Here is a 19,988-nt window from a genome sequence, read left to right as displayed (position 1 = left end):
TCTCTAAAATTAAGCTTTCAAAATAAAAATCATTGAGAATTGCAATGGAATTCTAAACCTATGTATTGTGCTGTCATTTCCCACATCTACAGCAGCTTTTTTATTACAGTGTATGCACTTGAACTGAATCATCACTGCCCAGGAACAAATTCAAACTTAATGCTATTTGGGAGAACAGCAGGAGTCTGGTCAGTTGGTAGGAGCACAATAGCATACACTAGCTACTCCATTCTAGCTGCAGACATGTTAATTAATATATGTCTTTGACACCCTGATTGATTGAAATAGCACTTAAAGAGTAATTAAAATGTTTATTTCTGTTAGGAATGTCAACCAAGACGTGGAATATAGCAATTACCTATGATGGATTAGAGGAAGATGATGAAGTCTTTGAAGTAGTTCTGAACTCCCCTGTGAATGCTGTTCTTGGCACCCGGACAAAAGCTGTAGTGAAAATTTTGGACTCAAAAGGAGGTATTCTCTTTTGATCTTCATCGTTAAGAAGGTGGGACAATCTTGGCTGAATAGCTAGTTATTTTCAACAAGTTGTTTCTAACACTCACCTTCAGATCAAAATGCTTGATTTCTTTTTAGAGAAAACAGGCTTGATGCTTGCAGACCCTTTATTCTCACACACAATCATATTCATCCTCTCAGGAAACACAGCATGGAGAAAGCAACAAGTACGAAATGAGAAGGGTGCAAGGAAAGAAACCACTTTTCGTAACAACACGAGTTCAGTTCTCATTTGTTAAAGTGGGAAAAAATGGGGGTGTAGGTCCATTAGAATTTTTTTCCCACTTATTGTTTAACAGTTGTTATACATCTCTGAAAAAGATTTATTTTCCTCTCAAGGAAAGAAACCTAACAACTAAACCCAGCTCTTAGAAATACATTTTCTAATGCTTGACAAACACAGTCCACAACATTACAGCACACAGCAGTGATCATTACAGACTTCAGGCTTTTATGTCTGCATTATTATTGTGTTTTTCAGTGATCAAATGTGGTGTGCCTAATATCACACCAAAAAAGAAGAAACTGTAGAAAAATACATATAACTAGGAAAGCAGCTGAGTGCTCTGAAAGCTGAACAGTGTTTTTTTCTTCTGGTGTTTAGTGAAACAATATTTTAAATACCTCTGTTGCAATGGATTAAGCTTCATTTTAGAAAAATTCCTTTAAAATTTCAGACCTCTTTTCTCTTTAATATTCATTATATAAATCAGGGGTTAATTGACACAACTAGTTTGTAGGAACAATAGTGTCCTGGATTTTTTAAGAGAAATTTGTTTGGGCACTATCAAAGTATCATCACCATTAGTTAAAGATACCTGTCTATCCATGACCAAAAAAATCAGCATTCCAAACCCCAGTATCTGGATGAAAACAGGTCTTTTCAGCAGATGTTGGTTGAAACTCTGTTCTGTGGGTAAACAGATGCATTACATATAAAAACATATAGATACAGGTAGTAGTTGCAGTCAGAGTCGTGGCAAACCCCACAAATGAGCAAACAGCAAATCAACCACATCAAGTGAAAGAATCATCCAACTTTTAATGACAAGCTGTTTATGCGCCCATGTCAACGTGACCAGTTATCTGCTCATGCAGTTAGAACTGACCATCTGCCATTTTTTTATGCTTTCAGGTCAGTGCAACTATTCCCATTCTTCTGGCCAAAGCAAGCACGACTTCTGGGGGAGAGGCATGCTGTTTCCAGTATCCTCGGGCTCCTCATCACCTCCCAGGCCTGGCAGTGGTCCCTTGGAAGGGATCCCACCGTCTCCTTCCAAAGGGATGAGAAAGCATGGAGGGGACCCACGGCAGGGACACAGCTTGGCAAATCAGTCACGGACCAGGCTGAGAGTGACTGGAAATGGCAGAATAGTAAGACAGTTCTGTACTGCAGTGATGGACTGATTTGTGAATTCATTGGGATTTGATATCTCCATTTAGTTGTCATGTTTTTGTAATGATCCTACCTGACCATACAATAACCATAAAGTACCTAAGCTTGCTTTGAGTCAGACCTGAGAGCTATTTAAAAATACATGGGGTGGGGGGGGAAGATATTAAAAATAAATCCTGATTTTGAATATCCATGTATCCAAGAGAGGAATCAGAACAGAGTTAGGGGAGGAAACATACATCAAGCAACTTCAGCAATTATGCAGCTTCTAATCTTGTCTTATGTCTTCAGCTAGAAGAAAGAAGTCACTGGAGCCAGGTCAATGTACAGAAGCTGTGCATCTGCTTCTGAAGTTGTAATGCTGAAAATAGTGTTAGCTTAAACAGGGAACAGTTACTTAAAACTTGCCCATTGCTTTTCCTGCTTAAGCTACATTGGTTTAACTAGGTGGTTTAGTAACATTCCGCTATTGTGATCTTACAAGTGAATGGAATCTCTTTATAAATGCACTTGTAATGTGTGATTTTTAAGGGCTGTTCTCAGATGTGATAAATTTCCTTTCTGAAAGAGAAAGAATGAAACCCAAGATATGTTACACGTGATTTGTAACCTAGATCTTCTTGTAAATCTTGCATAAAGTCTTTTTGTTTCTACAATGCATGAATATGCCTATCTCATTCTGCTATTCTACTTTTTCAGATTCATCCTTCATCTGTATTTAGAAATGGAACCGATGTGGTTTTCAAAGTAAGAGTGTTATGAGTATTGCTCAGACATTTCTGTGATTTCTTTCTGATTCTGTTCTTTGCAGGCTTTATCACTGTTAATAATTCAGTGACAAATTATGACCAAAACTTTATTTTTTAAATATGTCTTTCTTTTCCTTTGGTGTCAGTTCCCCTTGATTTGCAACAATTTGTATTATGCCTTTTTTTTGGTGGAGTTTATTTAAGAGTTGCTTGTATGTGCTAACCCTCTCTTTCCCCTCTCCTGTTCTACTTGTGTGTATGTGTGATACTGTAAAACAAAGTATCATGGAATGGTATCACTCAAAATAGAGGATGACACCCCATCAGCTAAAGCAAACAAGAAGGCTCAAGTGCCAGTAATTAACCAAGCACAGCCACAGATAAATGTTGTCTCCTCTACGAAGACAGAAATCCCACAAGCTGATAAGGCAGAACTGGCATCTGAACCAAGCTCAAGACATCAGGTATGAAACCTTTTGTTTCACAGGCATTTTCACCATCTGTTTTCAGTCACTCTGTTTTCCAAAATGATTTAACACCTCTGAAATCTGCAGCCTAACCCTTCCCACTCCAACACTGAGTTTAACCAATACACAGATGAACTCAGCCCTTGAAGAGTGTTCATGTCATAAAGTTTTAATAATACCTGTTTAGTCTGTTTCATGTAGCCTGTTTGTTTTGTGTTATTATTATATTCCTTCAAATGTTCAAATGACATTTCTTTTTCCAGGACTTCTACTCTTTTCCAAAGGCCTGTACACCACATTTAAAGGGGCTTTTGCATTATGAAGAAAGCACTCAAAAGTTATTTCAGTGTGATGGGACAATATGGAAATTCTGGAATTCCCAAAGCAAGGTAAAAATGTCACCATGAGTATGCATCCTAATCAGAGCATGGAGTCTATGATGACTGCGATTCTCAAGCAAAGGATCTTCCTGTAACAACTATTGGCTTGTACAGGGACTAAAAGGGTTGTCCAGAGTCAAGTTTGCTGTCACCAGAAAAAAAGATTTCCAGAGACATCATGAGGGTTTGATTGCTGGGGTTGCCTTTGTTCTCTGTCATCCACAGGTGCACCGAGACAAACCATGTGAGCACTGATATCTTGGTGCTTGTGGGGATGTGGGTGTGAGACAGTCGGTGAATGAAGTCTGTGAAAGAATGAGTGGGAGTTAGTAAAATTAGCTCACTTAGGTATTCTGTAAACATACACCCCCTCCACCACGTAAGATGTCATGCTGCATTTGTTGCACTGCATTCCCTACACAGACTTCAGGAGACATAAAATGATGCCCAAATGAATGGGGGCTCTTAAGAGGGTTTTCAGAACTAAAAACCTCATGTCATTTTTAAAGCTATTCATTATAAATTGTAGACTCCTCTGGCAGGCCTTTATTTCTTTACATCTTTTAAGCAATGCTGTAGCTTTATTGGTACACACCAAAGTTCATGTTCAATTTAATTGTGGGGAGGCCATAAGCAGCACCTCCAGCCTTCATCCTGATTATTAGTGCACAGACCTAGATCACTGTAAGCATGAGTCTGTTTTGCCTTTTCCTTTTTTATTTTAGGAGGTAAGCACAAAGAAATGTCCCTCTGGATGGAGTCATCACGAGGGCTGCTGTTATTTCCTGGTAGTGAATCACAAGGTCACCTGGAACACTGCTGCTCGGGCTTGCAGAGAACAGTAAGTGACTTCTCTAAGTGAATGTGTTTGCTGTGCGCTGCTGTTGCCCCAAGCTGAATACTGCTTTCGAGGCTGAGTTCATTCAGATAAGCCTCACTTCGGTTGTGCTGCACAGACAGCTCCCCTGAAAATAGAACAAGCCTTAGATTCAGACTCAGTGGAGAATAGAAATATTATTAATCTCATGATGTTTCAGGTGGTGATGTTACTTTATTCTCAACATGAATTCCCAAAGCTGTCCATCTGCAGTGAGGATACTTTCCTAATGGAAGAGTTAGTCTGGGAGAAGAGAAATAGAGCAGAGACTCAGTCTTTCATCGTCTCTGACCCACCACTTCCTTGGGTCTACCTTCACTTGATATAGCAACAGCACAATGTTGCCAGTTCCTGAGTGCCTCACCATAATTCTTCTGAAGATGCAGCTCTTCAGATTCTGTAACTACTTGAAAACTTTAATGTTCAATTTAACAGTAAATTTCTGACATTTAAGGCTAAATAAAAGCTAATAATAATAAAAATAATTCTCAAAGTAGGATACAAATAGAAAATGCACCAGTCTTTCTCTTTGGAGGTCTGTTTTGTGGTGTTGGTTTTAGGCGTGATAGCTTAGGACTGGAACAAATGCTAGCCATGGTAACATGGACCTTGCTCTGGGATCATGCATATTCTGTACTCTGTGTTGAATTCTGAGCACCAGGTTGAAGACCAAGCTGAACAGTAGGAGGGGCTTTAACAGACTTCTCCATTACTCCATGAAATAAAAATTGAAACAGGGAAGAGTTGAAGATGAAAGAAACAGAATATATTCAGTACGTGGTTGAAGGACATGCAGGAAACATGGAACATGGACAAGCATGCATAACAAACCTCAATTCATTCCATTCAGTTATGCCAGATTATGTTGTCTCGGTAACACACAAATGGGAAATCTTAGTTCTAATGTCCCCCAGCTGATGGAAGTTGCCCTTTCCTAAAATGTAAATGTTACCTGTTCTTGTGAGATCACCACAAATTTCACATTGTTAATTGGTTTACTTAAAATTTCAGCTCCTGGAAGGATTTTCTATCACCTGCTTTTATTTTGTTACTTATCCAAACAAAGCTGTAAGTTGTGAATATTCTAAGAATGTGCTTCTGGTGACTCATATTATTTGTAGGTGGTAACTTCTTGCTGAAGGCTATAGCATGCAATGTAGAAGTTAAACTGAGTAACAGTACATTAATGACAGTGTGTGTTAAACACTGGCACAAAAAGTCAAGGCATATCACTGAATCCACAAACGAAATGAACACTTGGTCAGTTTTGATTCAATTAATGTCAGACTACCACAGACTAAGGAAGCTTTATCCTTGTAAATGGAGTACTCCTGGCCTCCATCTGGAACTGATTTACAAGAGTACTATCCCCCAGGCATATACTTAGAAGTATACAGAAGGTAACTTGATAAATTTTATTTTTGTGTTTTTGCTCAGCTCCACACCAGCAATCACCACCACCACCAATTGTGGTACTGTTGTTATTAATACTTCTACTGTTGACATCTAAATAGCTGATATTTCCAAGAAGCAAACAAAATAAGCATGGGGGTCAATCGTTTTTTGAATAGATCAAACAAACATTAGGCATTAAATGAAAAGATTAGAATTGACTTTCAGTAAATCAGCCAATTTCACTGAAAAATAATTTTTATTACTACAAAAATGACATTATTTTAAATGTCTATTCAATTTTCTGGCTACACTTTTTCTATTTTACAGAACAGGAAAAAAGCACAAGCATTGTTAAAGTTGTTTCAGTAACAGTCTCCACCTAACCAGCCTCCTAACCTCTTAGAGAAAGGACTGTTATCCTGAGATGATGGACTTGAGATCAATCTATTCCATCAAAGCAATACCATCAATTTATTGCAGAAGCAGTTGCTGTCTGGATATAACTATAAGTACACTGGCTTATGCAAACTTACTTGGGCTTTTAGTGAGCTTTGACATACATTGCATCCATTTGTTGCAGGTGGCATACCAACCTTTTCTTCAGTTTGCATGTGCAGGGATAGAAGCAGACACAAAAATGTGCTTGCCTTGACACAAGTTTCTATAAGCCACGGTGATAGTGTGGGTGGAAAAAATCTCAGCTATTTGCTGTGAAAATCTGGCACCATTTCTAACCCTTCTCTAATACATTGATGAGAAAGGTGGTTGAAGAATCCATTTCTCTAGCTTTGTTTTGTATGCATGAAGAGGTCCTTGGCAACACGAAGAGAAGCATCTGGGGGATATTACGGCTGACTGATCCCACAGCAGCCTGATTTAGCAGCAATTTCAGTGATTTATGTTACAGTTCTTGTTTATCCCATAGGAACATGTCCTCCCCAAGGGTCAGCGCAGCCAGGCTCACTTGCATGTGAGATGGTTTCACTGCTGTCACTGAAGACACTCTTAACCGGACATACAGAACCCACAGTTGTATCCTTTGCTCTGTTAGTCAAATTATACCTTCATCTTCTTGAACATTTAATTAGAGCCCAAATATAGTCAGATTTCAGACCCTTTACTGCCAGCTTTGTAAGGCAGGGGCTGTTATTTTTTTTGGTGGTAGTATATCAGCAGTGTGTGGCCTCAGTCCTTGAGAATCACAAGTGGAATCACAACTAAGATAATAGGTTAGATCCTTCATGGTGGCTCACGGTTGCCTAGTGCAAAGCAGGATGGATTCTGCTTGCCTAAGGCTGTGTTAGCTCTGTAAATGATTGGTTTAACTTACATTAATGCTAGTGACTCCAGCTTACGTACCTAGAGTAATTTTAAAGATTCAGAGTGTCTTGTCTAACTTTCAATTGCTACTGTGGAAGTGCAGGGCTCCTGTAAACTCTGCATCATGTCTGCCAGCCTCATCTGCATGTTTCAAATACTGTGAGGCACAATAAGCCATGCTAGACACCTATTCCAAGGCACCAGGATTACTCCCTATGTGATAAAATGAAAGCCTGGGATAAGCAGAGCCTCTCAGTCACTGACCTCCTTTTAATGTTGGTATAGGACATGGATTTACTGCAGCAGTTCAAATTAAGTGTCCTTCTGTGCTGTGGAGACCTTCATAGCTTGTTAAGTGTGTTTTTGCTGAAGTTAAATTTATCTGAATGGTACAAAGCTCCTTTAGATGTATTGGATAATTTAATGTTAAATTGGCAAAGTCTTTGTGCTAAGTGTTTCACATATAATACTTCAAGGTCAACAGCTACCCAAAATATTTCCTTAGTTGGGCAACTGCTTTAAGATGATGGATGCTCTTGACTTGATAACAAAAATTTTAAAGCGCACAGGAATAATTTCAAATGGACTTATTTAGCACAGAAATCAGTGATGTGTGGGGTTTTGGTTTTTTCAATAAGGCATTATGACCCCTTCTCTGGACTAATTTAAATTAGGAAGCGTTAGATTTACATAACTCCATAAATAACATTACCTTGTCATTTCCTGTGTCTGGCACTCTGCCTAGAGGTACAGTTAATAATATTATCATAAGTGGTATGTTCCTGCAGGACTGTTCCCATTTCCCTACAATATATCAAAACCCCTGACTAGGTGTAACAAGTAGAACAGTTCTCTCTTCAGTCATGTATGTTTCTAAGGCTGTATTTAGAAAGTGATCCTAGGGAGAAAAGATTGGATAATGTTATAATTATTGCAGTGCTTTCCTTTCATGGTGCTGAAATCTCTCCCTGGTACTTGGATTGAAGTAACAGCCTGAAGCAGTTACTGCTCAGACCACCCTCATATGCCATAAATGATACAGCACTTACTGATACACACTGATACTTTTTGTTTTCACATTTGCTAAAACAATTGAAACCACAGGAGTAAGCTATGCTTACTGGAAGTAAACGACTTAGCTCCGGTGCTTTGATTGTCCTTAAGCAGAAGCCAGATAAAATGCTGTATTTTTGTTCTTGCTCAGCTAGTAGTAATACCACAGAGACTGCTGCCCAAATCTCTTCTTAGTGCCAGGTTTGGTCACGGACCAACCACAGTCACTGTGAGGGGGAATGGCATCCTGCTGCTGAATCGGTTACGCTGGGAGGACACCCTGAATTAACGGAGCCTGCTTTCCTGGACCTTTTGTCTGAGGACGAAGATGGAATACAAAACTTTCCAAGAGCTTTTTTCAGTGTAACAGCTTTGTTCTTGGTTTACTGCAGATTCAGTGCCTGGTAGATGTGCTCAGAGGTGCGGAAGCATGTCACACTGGGGGCACACAGGCACCAACACTGTGCACAAAACCTTACCATGATGAGAAACACAGTCAAAGCCTCTGCTAGGAGCCCCACTAGGTGAAGTTTTGGGACCCTGAACCATGAGTGGGTGCACAATCCTGGTCCCTACCAGGCAGTTGCTAACCACTTTGTGCTGGGACAGTCTGCGGTTTGTAAAGTTATGATCAATGTTTCTGAGGCCATCCTGCCACACTTCTACCTCAGGAGAGGTACAGAGATGTCAACAAGATATTTTACACTTTGTTCTCTGGTGGCCTCTGAACTTGGGGGGCCCTTGATGGGACCTACGTTACTGTGCACTGCTTGGTCTAGGACAGCCATGGTTACATAGAGTGTGAGGGCTAACACTCAGCTGTCATGCCCAGATAAAGGAATGGTCCAGATTTTGTGCAACAGGGATTGTGCAGAATATTGTGGGGTACTACTTTGAATTCCTCCTGATGTAAAATTTGCCTGCTTCCTTATGTTGTGTGGCATTATGATATGGCTTCCACAGGATCAGTACTATTAGAAGAGATACAAGGCAATGAACAGGAAGGGAGCTCCAGGCATGGGTCTCTAACTGGATAGCAGGATTGGTGGTGGGCTTGCGCACCAAGATCTGTTCATGGTTTCCATAGTGGATTCAAGTCTGCCATGCCACCCTTGAGGTCTGATTGTTGTCCCTGCTCTTAAAGAAGACCGTCTTCACCTTTTTTTGAGAAATACTGATCTTCTGTTTCTGTTATCTGGCAACAGTCATGAAATTAGCAAAATCGTCATAATGACATCGATTTATTCTGCTGCTAGAAAAGTTTTGGGATCTCTTAAAACATGTTTTGATGAGCAGTGTAATTTGCTTGGGCCCTATCAAGACTCATCCAGGATACTCTGGGAGACTGAAGGGGTTGGCATCACTGTTAGGATGAGTAGCAGTTAGAAATATGGGACAACAGAAATGACAGAGGCTCAGCATTGGAGGGGAAGCAACAGCAGGTGTGACAGGTAAAACAGTGACTTGATATCAAGGCAGGCAAAAAGGTGGATATATAAGAAAGTGGAGTCACTGATGGCTTACAGTTCCTGGCAAATGTGAAGGACGCCATTTGTCTCTTAATGCTTTGGGATTTAGCCTGATCTCTAAATGGCTTAAGAGCAGCCTGCTGGTGCTTGCATGCTTGGTGCTAGCCGGACAACTTCACAGTGGCAAGGCCACTCAGTGGCTAGGGTTTGCAAGTACTCTTTTGGGGTTGGCATACTTTTAGAGCTTCATACACAGAGCAGAGCTTATGCATTGGCTTTGTTCTGAAATAGTCTGGTTAGTACACACCACAACTGCTCTCTCATCTGAACTAAATGCATAGTCATTGCAGACAACCCAACATTACCTTTCAGAACCACACTACCACTCTAAGCTGGCCCCCAAATTACATGCACATCACTCTGTTTTGAAACATAGCCAAGATTTTAGCTGTGTTATTCAAAGATTTAGTTTTGTTAGAACACGATTTTACAAAGATATAGTCTGCTCTACTACCAAATGAGTGAAGCTGTATCTTTTAGTGGAATGGATTTTAGTGTGGGCAGATTATTTTAAAGAAAGGAATGTATCAATGATTGTGTCAATGGTTTAAAACACAGTTAGTGAGTATGAGGTACACATTTCCTGTATACAATTCTTTCAGTTGCCCTGCTGATTTAATTTTTCTGTTAGAAAAATCAGACTAGGACTTCGGTTCCTCTGCAAGTAATCCTGGATTTTAAGACTTTATTTTCATGTAATTATTTTTTCATGGCAGTAAGTAGTGGTTTTGCTGTGAAACATTAGTTGCATGCTTTATACTAGAATCAGTGCTCCTTGTTGATGAGTCAATGGGAGATGTCTGTCACTCTGTAGAATGCTAATTACTCTGTCCTCTCTCCTTGAGCCTAGGTACCTGGGGAGTCTAGCAAGTGTGGCTAATGAACAACACATGCAGTGGCTGTGGGACTTCAGTGGAAGGAAGCCCTTTTGGATAGGCAAGTATATCAGCTGCAGTTCCTGTGCACCTTAGAAAGCAGAAACTGCTGCAGGATCTCCAGCCCAGTCTTCAAATGTGGGATTGTCCTCAATTTTCTGCTGCTTTTATTATTTCAGAGCAAGGCATTAAACTGAAAGCTGTAATTTATCTGGCTAATTTTATAAGTCTCTATCAAAAAGAAAATTTTATCATGTTGCCTATTGCTGTGTTGTTTTTGCCTTGAAACCTTTCCCATTTTAGTACCAGCTGGGAAAATATGTGCTGGTGGAGCTTCTACTCTTTTGTTTATCTCACCTTTCTTTTGACTGTGATTTCATTTAAGTCTAATTTATTGTTTTTTAACTTTACTTTAAATAATTATTCACGTTATTGCTAATGTAATGGTGTATCAGAAATCTTGCGAATTAATTAGATAATCAGCTAAAGAAGATTTCATCACATCCTTTTAGATTTGGCTGGCTATTTCTTATTATGCACCTTTCATTTAATGAGAAACGGAAAGAACTCAGATAGGCCTTCTCTGTACCACCTGATCCCTTTCTGTGAACAACAGCCTTAGCTCATGGACTAGTGCTATTGCTTTCTTCTAACCCATCTTGTTTCTGATATCCTGTCCTAAACGTTTTAGTTTCTTTCTTCCAATTGTGAACTGCTATTTTCAGCTTTTAGTAATTTTCTGAGGTAGATTTACTAGCTATACTAAATTAACTTTTAAAACTACAGTAGTTTGGGATCATGTTTAAAGGTATTATGATTCTGTTAATCTGAGAGTAATAAACTCCTCTGATAAGAATAAAGACCGTTGTGTCAGTTTTCTGATCTTGTTCTCTTCTAGTGAGGGAGACAGGTCATGTCTGAAAATATGCCAACATGCTGGTTTTAGTAACTCAGAGGCTAAGTGAAAAGATGTGGTTTAGTTTGTATTAATTAACACAGACTAATTTTACAACTGTTAATTTCAACAGTGTAAACAAGGTCTACAAAGGTCTGCAGAATTTTATTTTCAGAAAGAATCTGAAGGCATCTGAGGCTGCCCAGACTTGAATACAACATTCTGCTTGGCATCTTAAGTTTCAAAAGAGAAACACGGGAGGTGACAGACATGCAAAGGATGGAAAAAGAAAATATTTTAGCTAAGCAATAATGAGGAAAACTATATTTTCCCTTATTCAGATGGCACTAATTACCTTATGAAATATTAAATTGTATTTTAATTGTATTCTTCCAGATGGGTTTTTTCTCTCAGCACAATATTGTATGCATTTTTAGCAAAGGGATAGACCAACATGCTTCTGTTGGCATCAGGCTCCGGATATGCTAAACATCACTGATTTGGTCATACTGATTTCACACAGGCTTGAATGACCAAGTCAGTCCTGGACACTGGGAGTGGAATGGAGGAGAACCTGTAACCTACATAAACTGGAGAAGAGGCTCCTACCACTTTACAAAGAGAGGAAGAAATTGTGTATTTGTGCAGAAGCGAGGAAAATGGCAAGCAACTGACTGCAGGAAGGTCAAACGGAACAGCTATATATGTTCAAGAAAGCTGTAAAAAATGGAGGATCCCTGTGAAAGCATGTGGATATTCATGTTGTTTCAGTTTTATTTATCTGCAGACATGTGAGGGTATGCAGTTAGAAAACTGTCCTAATTATCAGCAAGGTTTATTTTATATGCTACCAGACTCTAATCAAGGAACAAAGGCCAGTGGCAAAGATTAAGTTCAGGTTAAGGTCGTGAACTCTCACCAAAGACTTTGATCTGTCACTCATACGTATTTTTACAGCAAAAAGCTAGGCCTGAAGGCTTTAGTCAGATTTCTGTGAAAAAAAAATTTTGTTTTTTTTAAGAAAGTATCACATCAGTTGATTTTTCAATTTTAAGGAGGGGTTGTGAATTGGCTGATGCTTTAATTTGTTTACAATAAAAACTGTAGTTTTACCCTGCAGTCACAAAAAGAGGAAGAGTGCTTGGGGTGGAAATAAGGGCAGATTCTCCTAGCTAAAACAGGTTCTCTTGGTGATGAGGGGAGGGACATTGGGTCAGGAGACTGGGGCTTCTTTGGTGGATGCCCTAGTATATTACAGGGCAAGATCTACTGACAAAGTACCAACAGAAGCAAAGCCTTGTATTTCTTTTTCTACCTCCCAAGGCCAGCTTCAGATCCTAGTGGATCTGCTCACACAGAACTACATGTTGTTTCACATTCATAACCAAAATTGTTCAATGGTTTTTGGAGTTGCAAGATGGTCCTGTAATTTTTAGTGTAATTATATAACAGGACGTCTGGAAATTTAATGCTATATCAAAGGATGACTTACACAAAAATAAAATTAATACTGAAGCTTAATCCTAGAATATTATCTTGGGATATTCAGTGATACATGAACATCAATAGGATTTATATGTGTGTATAAACCAATGTAATCGTGAGACATGTTTTGTACTAAAGCAGCTATGGCTTTTGAAAAGTATTAATCTAAGTCCTTGTTAGGGATTTGAGGTTTTTAAAAATCATAATAAAACATCCAGATTTAGTTCTCTGAACGGCTTAAAAATCAGCTTTTAATAGGAAAAAAAAAGCTGCCCATAACTTAATTTTAACCTATTTTAAATATATGCAGTTTCAGCATTACCATTTTGTAAAATTATAGTAAATTTATATTTGACCTGCCGAAAATCTTGCTTTAGGACCTTCTTACTGCCATCCTTAAAATTAAAAAAGGAAACAGATTATAAGCTTCCTAAAAAAAAAATTAAAGCTTCTCTCAAACCCTTCCTCTGACCATGATGAGTGTGTGACAGTTGGTGTGGCAGCGAGCCGGGTGAGTTTGCCCTGTACTTTACAAACTGTCATCCCTCCCATTTACCTGCCTGCTGCAGCAGGTCATTCTTCCCTTGTCCCCTATCAGCTTGTCTATTCAGTCAGCTTCTGGATCAATTGCATCTGTACACTATTTGCACCAGAGGTGCAAAACCTCCTTCTGGAGTTCCTCACAGCAGTTTCTCAGCCCTGTGAGGAACAGATGCATCAGAATCACCTTTCCTCTCGACTGAGGAATGCTCTTCCATGGGCTATTTATTCCTCCTCCTTATTTTTGGCATGCATGGGTTATTCATCTTTCCTCCTTGCCTGTGGCATGTTAAAGGAATATCCATGTGAGTAACTGGACAGTCTTTATATATAGGACAGAATCTTTCTGAAAAGATCGATGCAGATAAGCACAAGTACATTGCAAAATTGGAGAACAATACTCATGAGGACAGAACCTCATCACCCTTATGGTTGGTATCAACAGATACAGACAAAAATATCTCCATGATTTGTATTTTTGTTTGGTAATCTTTATGCCAAGCTTCTAGACACTTTTGCTAGACACTAACACTTTTGCTTAAGATGCTTTCTAGATCAACATAGCTAGGCTTACTGTTTCAAGAATTCCCCAAGCCAAGTACCTCTGAGTACCAACCTAGCCCTGTTTTTATTTCTGAGAGTTTTCACTGAAAAAAAAGTTAGGATCTAAAAAAGCACTCTTGGGATCCCCTGCTGTTTTGTTCTGGAATTCCAGGGAAATTGACTAAGAGTTTGGTTAGACATAAACTTTTATTTCTTTAGGGCCTTCTTTTTATAAAAACTGCTGAGTTTAATGGTGCTATCTTGACAGAACCTCTTGAGATTATTTCAATACCTCTCCTAATTATTCAATAAATTAATGACATTAACAGGGAGGAAATTTTGACCAAGGTGCTTGTTACTTGATCAGTAACTAATAAATGACTCATGCCTAGTTGGAGACAACAGTGATCTGAGAGGCTTGCTTTTGTGAGAAGAGAGGAGAATTTCCCTTTTCTGTATTTCATATTAATTACTTTAAAGTGACTGAAGAGTATGAAGATTTCAATACACAACAGATTGCTGGTTGTGCAAACTGCATGTGTTTACTGGTTTCACTAGCTCTAATACAATACAGTAGTGAAGCTGAAATTCTGACATTGCAGTGCAAGGATATTTCTGCCCTGAAAGGCTGCTGAATTGTTATTCAACACAATGAACTGTTCCAAACATTTATTCATAAATTTTAATTTGGCTGTCCTTAAAACCTAAGTATGTTTTCACAGATATTTACTGCTTTTATTAGAACACTGGAGTCCAAAGAATACGACATACTCAAATCAGGGAAAGCACAAATAAATCGTTTTCTCTATTGCCATAGGCAGTTGTTTTCTCTAAGAGGCTTAGTAAAGAAAGGGCCTAAAATCCTGAGAAGTCATTGGGAATTTTTCCATTCTTCAATATTTTTGAATTATACTCTGAGTAAACTGAGAGAAAAATCAGTTTTCAGAGGAGCAGCATCAGCAGGGGAATTTCAAAAGGCTGAAACTAAGAACAAGGAGCATATAAATTCTGGTGTCCACCTGTGAATGCCAGACTTTCTGAATGAACAGAGGATTTATTTCACCAGAAGTATCCATATGCCTTTTAAGAGCAACAGAACCAAGATGCAGCAGCTCAGTGAAAAGAACCCAGTTGTTAGCCTAGATTTCTATAAAGGGATGGGCAACATGAGCTCTTTGTGTGCCTGTTTCTTTTAACTACCTTCTCTACCTGTAAAGTATCTTTTAAATCTGTTGATCAATTTCAAACAAATTTGACAGAGAAGTAGTTTACTCAAAGATAATAATTATGAAAGAAATTGATAGGTGACTGGCCACGGGAGCACTCCTTCCAAACCAAAATATTCTGAAACAAATATTTGTGTTATTATTAATTTCACAGAGGTCAAGTTTTTAATCTGGGGAAAAAAAAAATCAGAAAAGTTTTCCAGATCTCTTTTGTATACAGTGAAACCTACTGAATGCCTTCAAGTCTTTATTCACTCATTCTAAAATGATAACAACAGCTTTGAGAGACTTATATATATAATTCAGTGATTCTATATTATTTACATCACAAGACTGGTGCTATTGTAATTCTTGTATTGAGAACACTATACATATTATTATGTTTAACTTTGTAATGTGTGTTAATACAAAACTGAAACATTTTGGTGATTACATAATTCTTCAGTTTCATAATCTTTCAAAAGCTTTTTTTCTAGTGATAAAAACCATAGTGTCAGGCATAGTAGAAATGTACTTATAGTTAAGCATAATATACCTACTGTTTACACTACACAGTCTCTGAATTCTGTTTATTCTTATGCATGCGCCTGTTCCTGAATTAATTAAGCACATTTGGATCGTCAGCAAGTCATTTTTAAAAGAGAACATGCTGTTTATTTTGAGAAGTAAATTTAAGAAAAGTTTCAGGTTGGCAAACAGATATACAAGAGGAAGAATGAATTAAAGAAAGACTGTCAGTCCATCAAATTGAGTTTTAATATGGTTATTAATTTAAAGGAGAATGAGAAATAAAAGGTCATATTCTGTCAGTAACCTCAGTCATCTTCATGGAACAGATGCGGATGTCAGTTGTCCTCACTTATTACCCTTTAAGAAGCTATGCTGCTTGTAATATGGAGAACTCTGCTACTCTAATTCCATTGCTTAATTACTATCCTCTACATCGCTACACAAGCAGTATAAGGTTAGAAGACAAGAACACAATAGGGTTTGTTTGTTTAATTTCATAGTGTTGAGGTAATGTATTTTTTCAGTCAGTAGTCCTAATGAATAGGAACCTGTATCCGAAGTACTGGATATAAGTGCAGTAAGCAAAAGAATATGATTTTACACATACAGATGAAAATTTCAAATAAGTCTAAATATACTTTACTTTAATAAAAGAAACCTTATTTTCTTCCTAAGATTATGCTACAAACATTTTCTTGGCATTGTCAAACTCTTCTCCCAAATAATTCATGGCAATCTGAGAAAGATGTGTCTTCCCAAAGACTGAAATGCCTCTTTGCCCAGACTCTCTCCCCCAGCTCACTGCCCCACAGCTTAACAAGCTGAAGCAATCAACCACGTAACCAACATAGCTCCTCAGGCTGGGTTTGGAATTGAGTACACTCTCAGTTAGGCACTACATATGTGCCAGTACCATTCTGGAGATGCTTCAGAGGGTGGACAGCTGTCCCAAATCTAACAGCCTGAGCATCATAACAGAGAGAAAGCCATCCACTGCATCATGTGTACATACCTCCAGCCATGAGAACATTGGCCAGTACGCATGAAAAGACACTTCGCCTGGCTGGACACACACGTGAACATTTTCAAGTGTGAGCATCTAGATTTTGGCAGTAGTTTGAAACTTAAGACTCCAGTTCTGTTGCTACAGCACAGAGGAAAGAAACAGAGAAATGTGAACAGGACAGTATAAATGAGACAAGAAAGAAACAATGCAATAAAGGACTTGAAACTGAATAGCAAAAGGGGGAATTAATGAGGTACAGTATCAAAGATAGAAGGTACAAAACGAAACAGATTTATTGCTTCTTCTTTCATATCATACCTTGCATGATGCCTTTTGGTTTCATAACTAGAACTTTCCCATGAGGCATGTGAGTGATCTGATTCCCTGAAACTCAGTAAAACAAAGACCACAGATGGCTTTCTTTGATAAGTACAATAATTGGAGAACAAACCACATAGTGCTAATTCATTAGTTCTGAGGTCTTCAGATGGGGTCTGTAAAAGATATATCTGGATACAAGTTTGTCTACATAGGATGTGTTTTGCAAATGGTAGGATATTGAATCAGGCTATAATATATAAAATCCACTTTAATGATTTAATCACCAATCGTGCTATGATGAAACTATTTATCTCAACAGAAGGCAAGTAATTCAAGCACTGCCTAAGAATTATTTTTAGGCATCAACTGGCAGTGTAACTAATTACTCAGTTTATGTCCATAATGACTGAATAAACTATGGCTCTGAAACAAATGAATAATACTACTTTGCATTTGCATAGCGCTTGTCATCTATAGACCCGACAGTTTTAAAAGGATGGGCAAAAATTCATGGTGACTATTTCTGGTTCAAAACAGAATGACCCGAATAAATTGCTACTATGAAGGCAAATCAAATCCTGCTTGAAAGACACCACTGCATTTAGCCACAAGATTTAACAACCAAAATACAGTGAAAACATGTGCTATGCTTCTATGAAAGGGTAATCAGGCAGGAAAACAAGTTTTTATAAAAGATACAGCATTGCTTATTGTAGAAATCTGAGATTAGCTGTATTTGGCACATAATAATAATGTGCCTGGTCCAATCTCTGTTTTCAATTATTAGCCTATGCAGTTGATGTCACCACAAAAAGACTTACAAGTACTTACTATTTTTAACTTCAGAATGATTCTCCAAACTCGCTGTCTGAGCTGGGATGCCTTCCCGCAATGCAGGCAGGCTCCTGGCTGAGCTGAGCGGCTGAGGATAGATCTGCTACCTGTGCACGGTTATACAGGCAGCTGACTCCAACACACATTTAGACTATGTGTAAATATAGAATAAACTGTGCCCAGATGTACCAGGTCCCACTTCTTACCAGCTTTGTCTCTTGGAAAGCAGACACATCTTACGATCATAGGCATGATGAACCAGATCGGGCATGCTGCGCTTGGCTCTCAGAAGATCTTAGCTAAAACCACCCAAGAAAACCCAGGAACTAGAACTGGCTTGACCTAGAGGAGAAGAGAGCTCTGTTTTCTGCCTTTAGGTTGTGGAGTGACTTGCTGACACTGCTTTGCCTTCTTTCCCACCCTTCTGTAAATAGTATTTTGTGCTTTTACATCCAAAGTCCTCTGAGACAGGCCTTTTTTCTTGCTGTATGTTACAGGACAGAATGGATCCTGATGTTCAACACATTTTTTTTTCAGTGCCGTTGCACTGCAAATATAACACTAGCAGCTGAACTTCTCTATATACATGCCAATACTAAGGTTTTTATACATTTCTTGTTAATATTTGCACTGCACCAGTAACCCAGACCAGTTCAGTTGATATAGAAGTGTCTGTGCAGCCCAATCATTCCAGTACTATCATTTACTTAATTTTTATTTCTGCATTGACAGAGGCATCCTTAAATCACTTGCACCATATTTGCTGCTTTCAATATGATTTATTCTTTGTGAAGAGCTGCAGAAAGAACCCTCTGTAAACAGCAGTAATAACATTATTTTGCTCATATTCTTGCTACAAAGAAAAAAACCCTCTGGCAGAAATTAAGATGCTATCTGGGCACCAAACCATGCTTCAGCCACATCAGATAAGAAGGGCAGAACACACCTTCACACATAGACATATGTTTCTTTCAGGACAGATCAGAGTAAAATTTAACTGAGACTTAAAAGTCTTTTTTCTTTTACCTTGAAAGTGGTGGCATTTTTAAAGCAAGCTTTGAAGAGAGGTAAATTGGGCATTTCAGGTACTCAGTTTTCAATTTTGTAAACATACATAAAGCTAAATACAGACATTACAGAAGCAAGACCACAGCTGGAAGTTTTAAACAAAAAGAGCTGGTATGTCACTGGTCTAGACTTAGAGAAAAGGTACTTCCTGGCAAAGGAAGTGAAAAATAGCTGAAACAGATAAAAGTAAACAGAAAGAACACCTTGCGTTGCTATAATCTGAAGGAATAATCTTTAAATTGTTTAAGTTAATGTTATATTTTTAAATTCTGAAGCAAAGAGCTGCAAAAATTTACGTTGATTCAGTCAAATCTCATGTTTGAAAGACATTGCCAAATGCATCAGGCCCTTGTGTGTCAATATAATACACTATAATACATAGGTCTGATTATCAGCTCAGTTTTTTAAATCTCTAAGAATTGAAATAAAGAGGAAAAAAGCAGCAAAGCTTAAAATGTAATGTCCTTATTTTTGCTGAATAATTTTGAATTACTAAAACCAACATGCACCTGATACAAGGAATTTTACTTCCAAAAGTCAACTGTTTCAGTTCAACATGTTGGCCAATAAAGATAGGATGTGAAGATTCAAACTGCATTTCTAGGCTAGTAAATTAACTATTTACCATCAGATTAATCCTCTTGACTCATTATTCTCCATCCTAATGCTACACATGCTTGTGTAAATACGATGCAAGGACTTTTTGCAGGCATACCTCAGAGTTGATCTTGCTGCAGGTGCCAGTATTTTATCTGATTTTACTCCTGATAATTGAGAGAGAATCTTCTCTCCCAGGACACACCTGACACTTCAGGAAGGCACAAAACCAGTGGTGGAATTAAATTGTTCTTGTCTGAAATTACAAGCAATAAAGCCTGTGCTTGAGAGCTGTGCTTCCCTTACCAACATCATTCCAGTAAGGTCAAATCACATATACACTCTAATATTGGTGTGTGAACCCCATTCTTGCTGGAGCTCCGTGCACTTCTGTCTCAGGATGTGC

At 38.4% G+C, this 19,988-nt stretch overlaps 1 protein-coding gene and 1 long non-coding RNA gene across 7 annotated transcripts in view; one reads left to right on the top strand and one right to left on the bottom strand.

The window, feature by feature from the left end:
- FREM1 (FRAS1 related extracellular matrix 1) overlaps window positions 1-16,081 on the top strand; it is a 75,110-nt gene extending 59,029 nt beyond the window's left edge. For 4 of the 5 annotated variants that reach the window (XM_009507440.2, XM_064438039.1, XM_064438040.1 and 1 more), the window contains 8 exons: window positions 325-474; window positions 1,652-1,890; window positions 2,612-2,659; window positions 2,943-3,125; window positions 3,392-3,517; window positions 4,234-4,349; window positions 10,533-10,618; window positions 11,976-16,081. In XM_009507440.2, the coding sequence (XP_009505735.2) occupies window positions 325-474; window positions 1,652-1,890; window positions 2,612-2,659; window positions 2,943-3,125; window positions 3,392-3,517; window positions 4,234-4,349; window positions 10,533-10,618; window positions 11,976-12,175 (1,148 nt within the window). In that variant the 3' untranslated portion in view covers window positions 12,176-16,081. Of the gene's footprint in view, window positions 1-324; window positions 475-1,651; window positions 1,891-2,611; window positions 2,660-2,942; window positions 3,126-3,391; window positions 3,518-4,233; window positions 4,350-10,527; window positions 10,619-11,975 lie in introns of all 5 variants that reach the window. The other variant, XR_010370531.1, reaches the window with a different exon arrangement.
- Window positions 610-19,971, bottom strand: LOC135310466 (uncharacterized). Of its 2 annotated transcripts, none has more exons than XR_010370535.1 (2): window positions 16,769-19,971; window positions 610-3,813 (listed from the first exon to the last, which is right to left on the bottom strand). It is a non-coding gene; the product is annotated as an uncharacterized LOC135310466 (long non-coding RNA). The 2 variants fall into 2 exon arrangements; XR_010370534.1 differs by lacking the exon at window positions 16,769-19,971 and adding an exon at window positions 4,214-4,303.
- Window positions 19,972-19,988: the final 17 nt, after the last annotated feature.

The sequence above is a fragment of the Phalacrocorax carbo genome, chromosome Z, assembly GCF_963921805.1.
Source record: "Phalacrocorax carbo chromosome Z, bPhaCar2.1, whole genome shotgun sequence".
Classification (NCBI taxonomy): domain Eukaryota; kingdom Metazoa; phylum Chordata; class Aves; order Suliformes; family Phalacrocoracidae; genus Phalacrocorax; species Phalacrocorax carbo.
The sequence above is the reverse complement of the archived record's forward strand: the minus strand, read 5'-3'. Positions and strand labels throughout refer to the sequence as shown.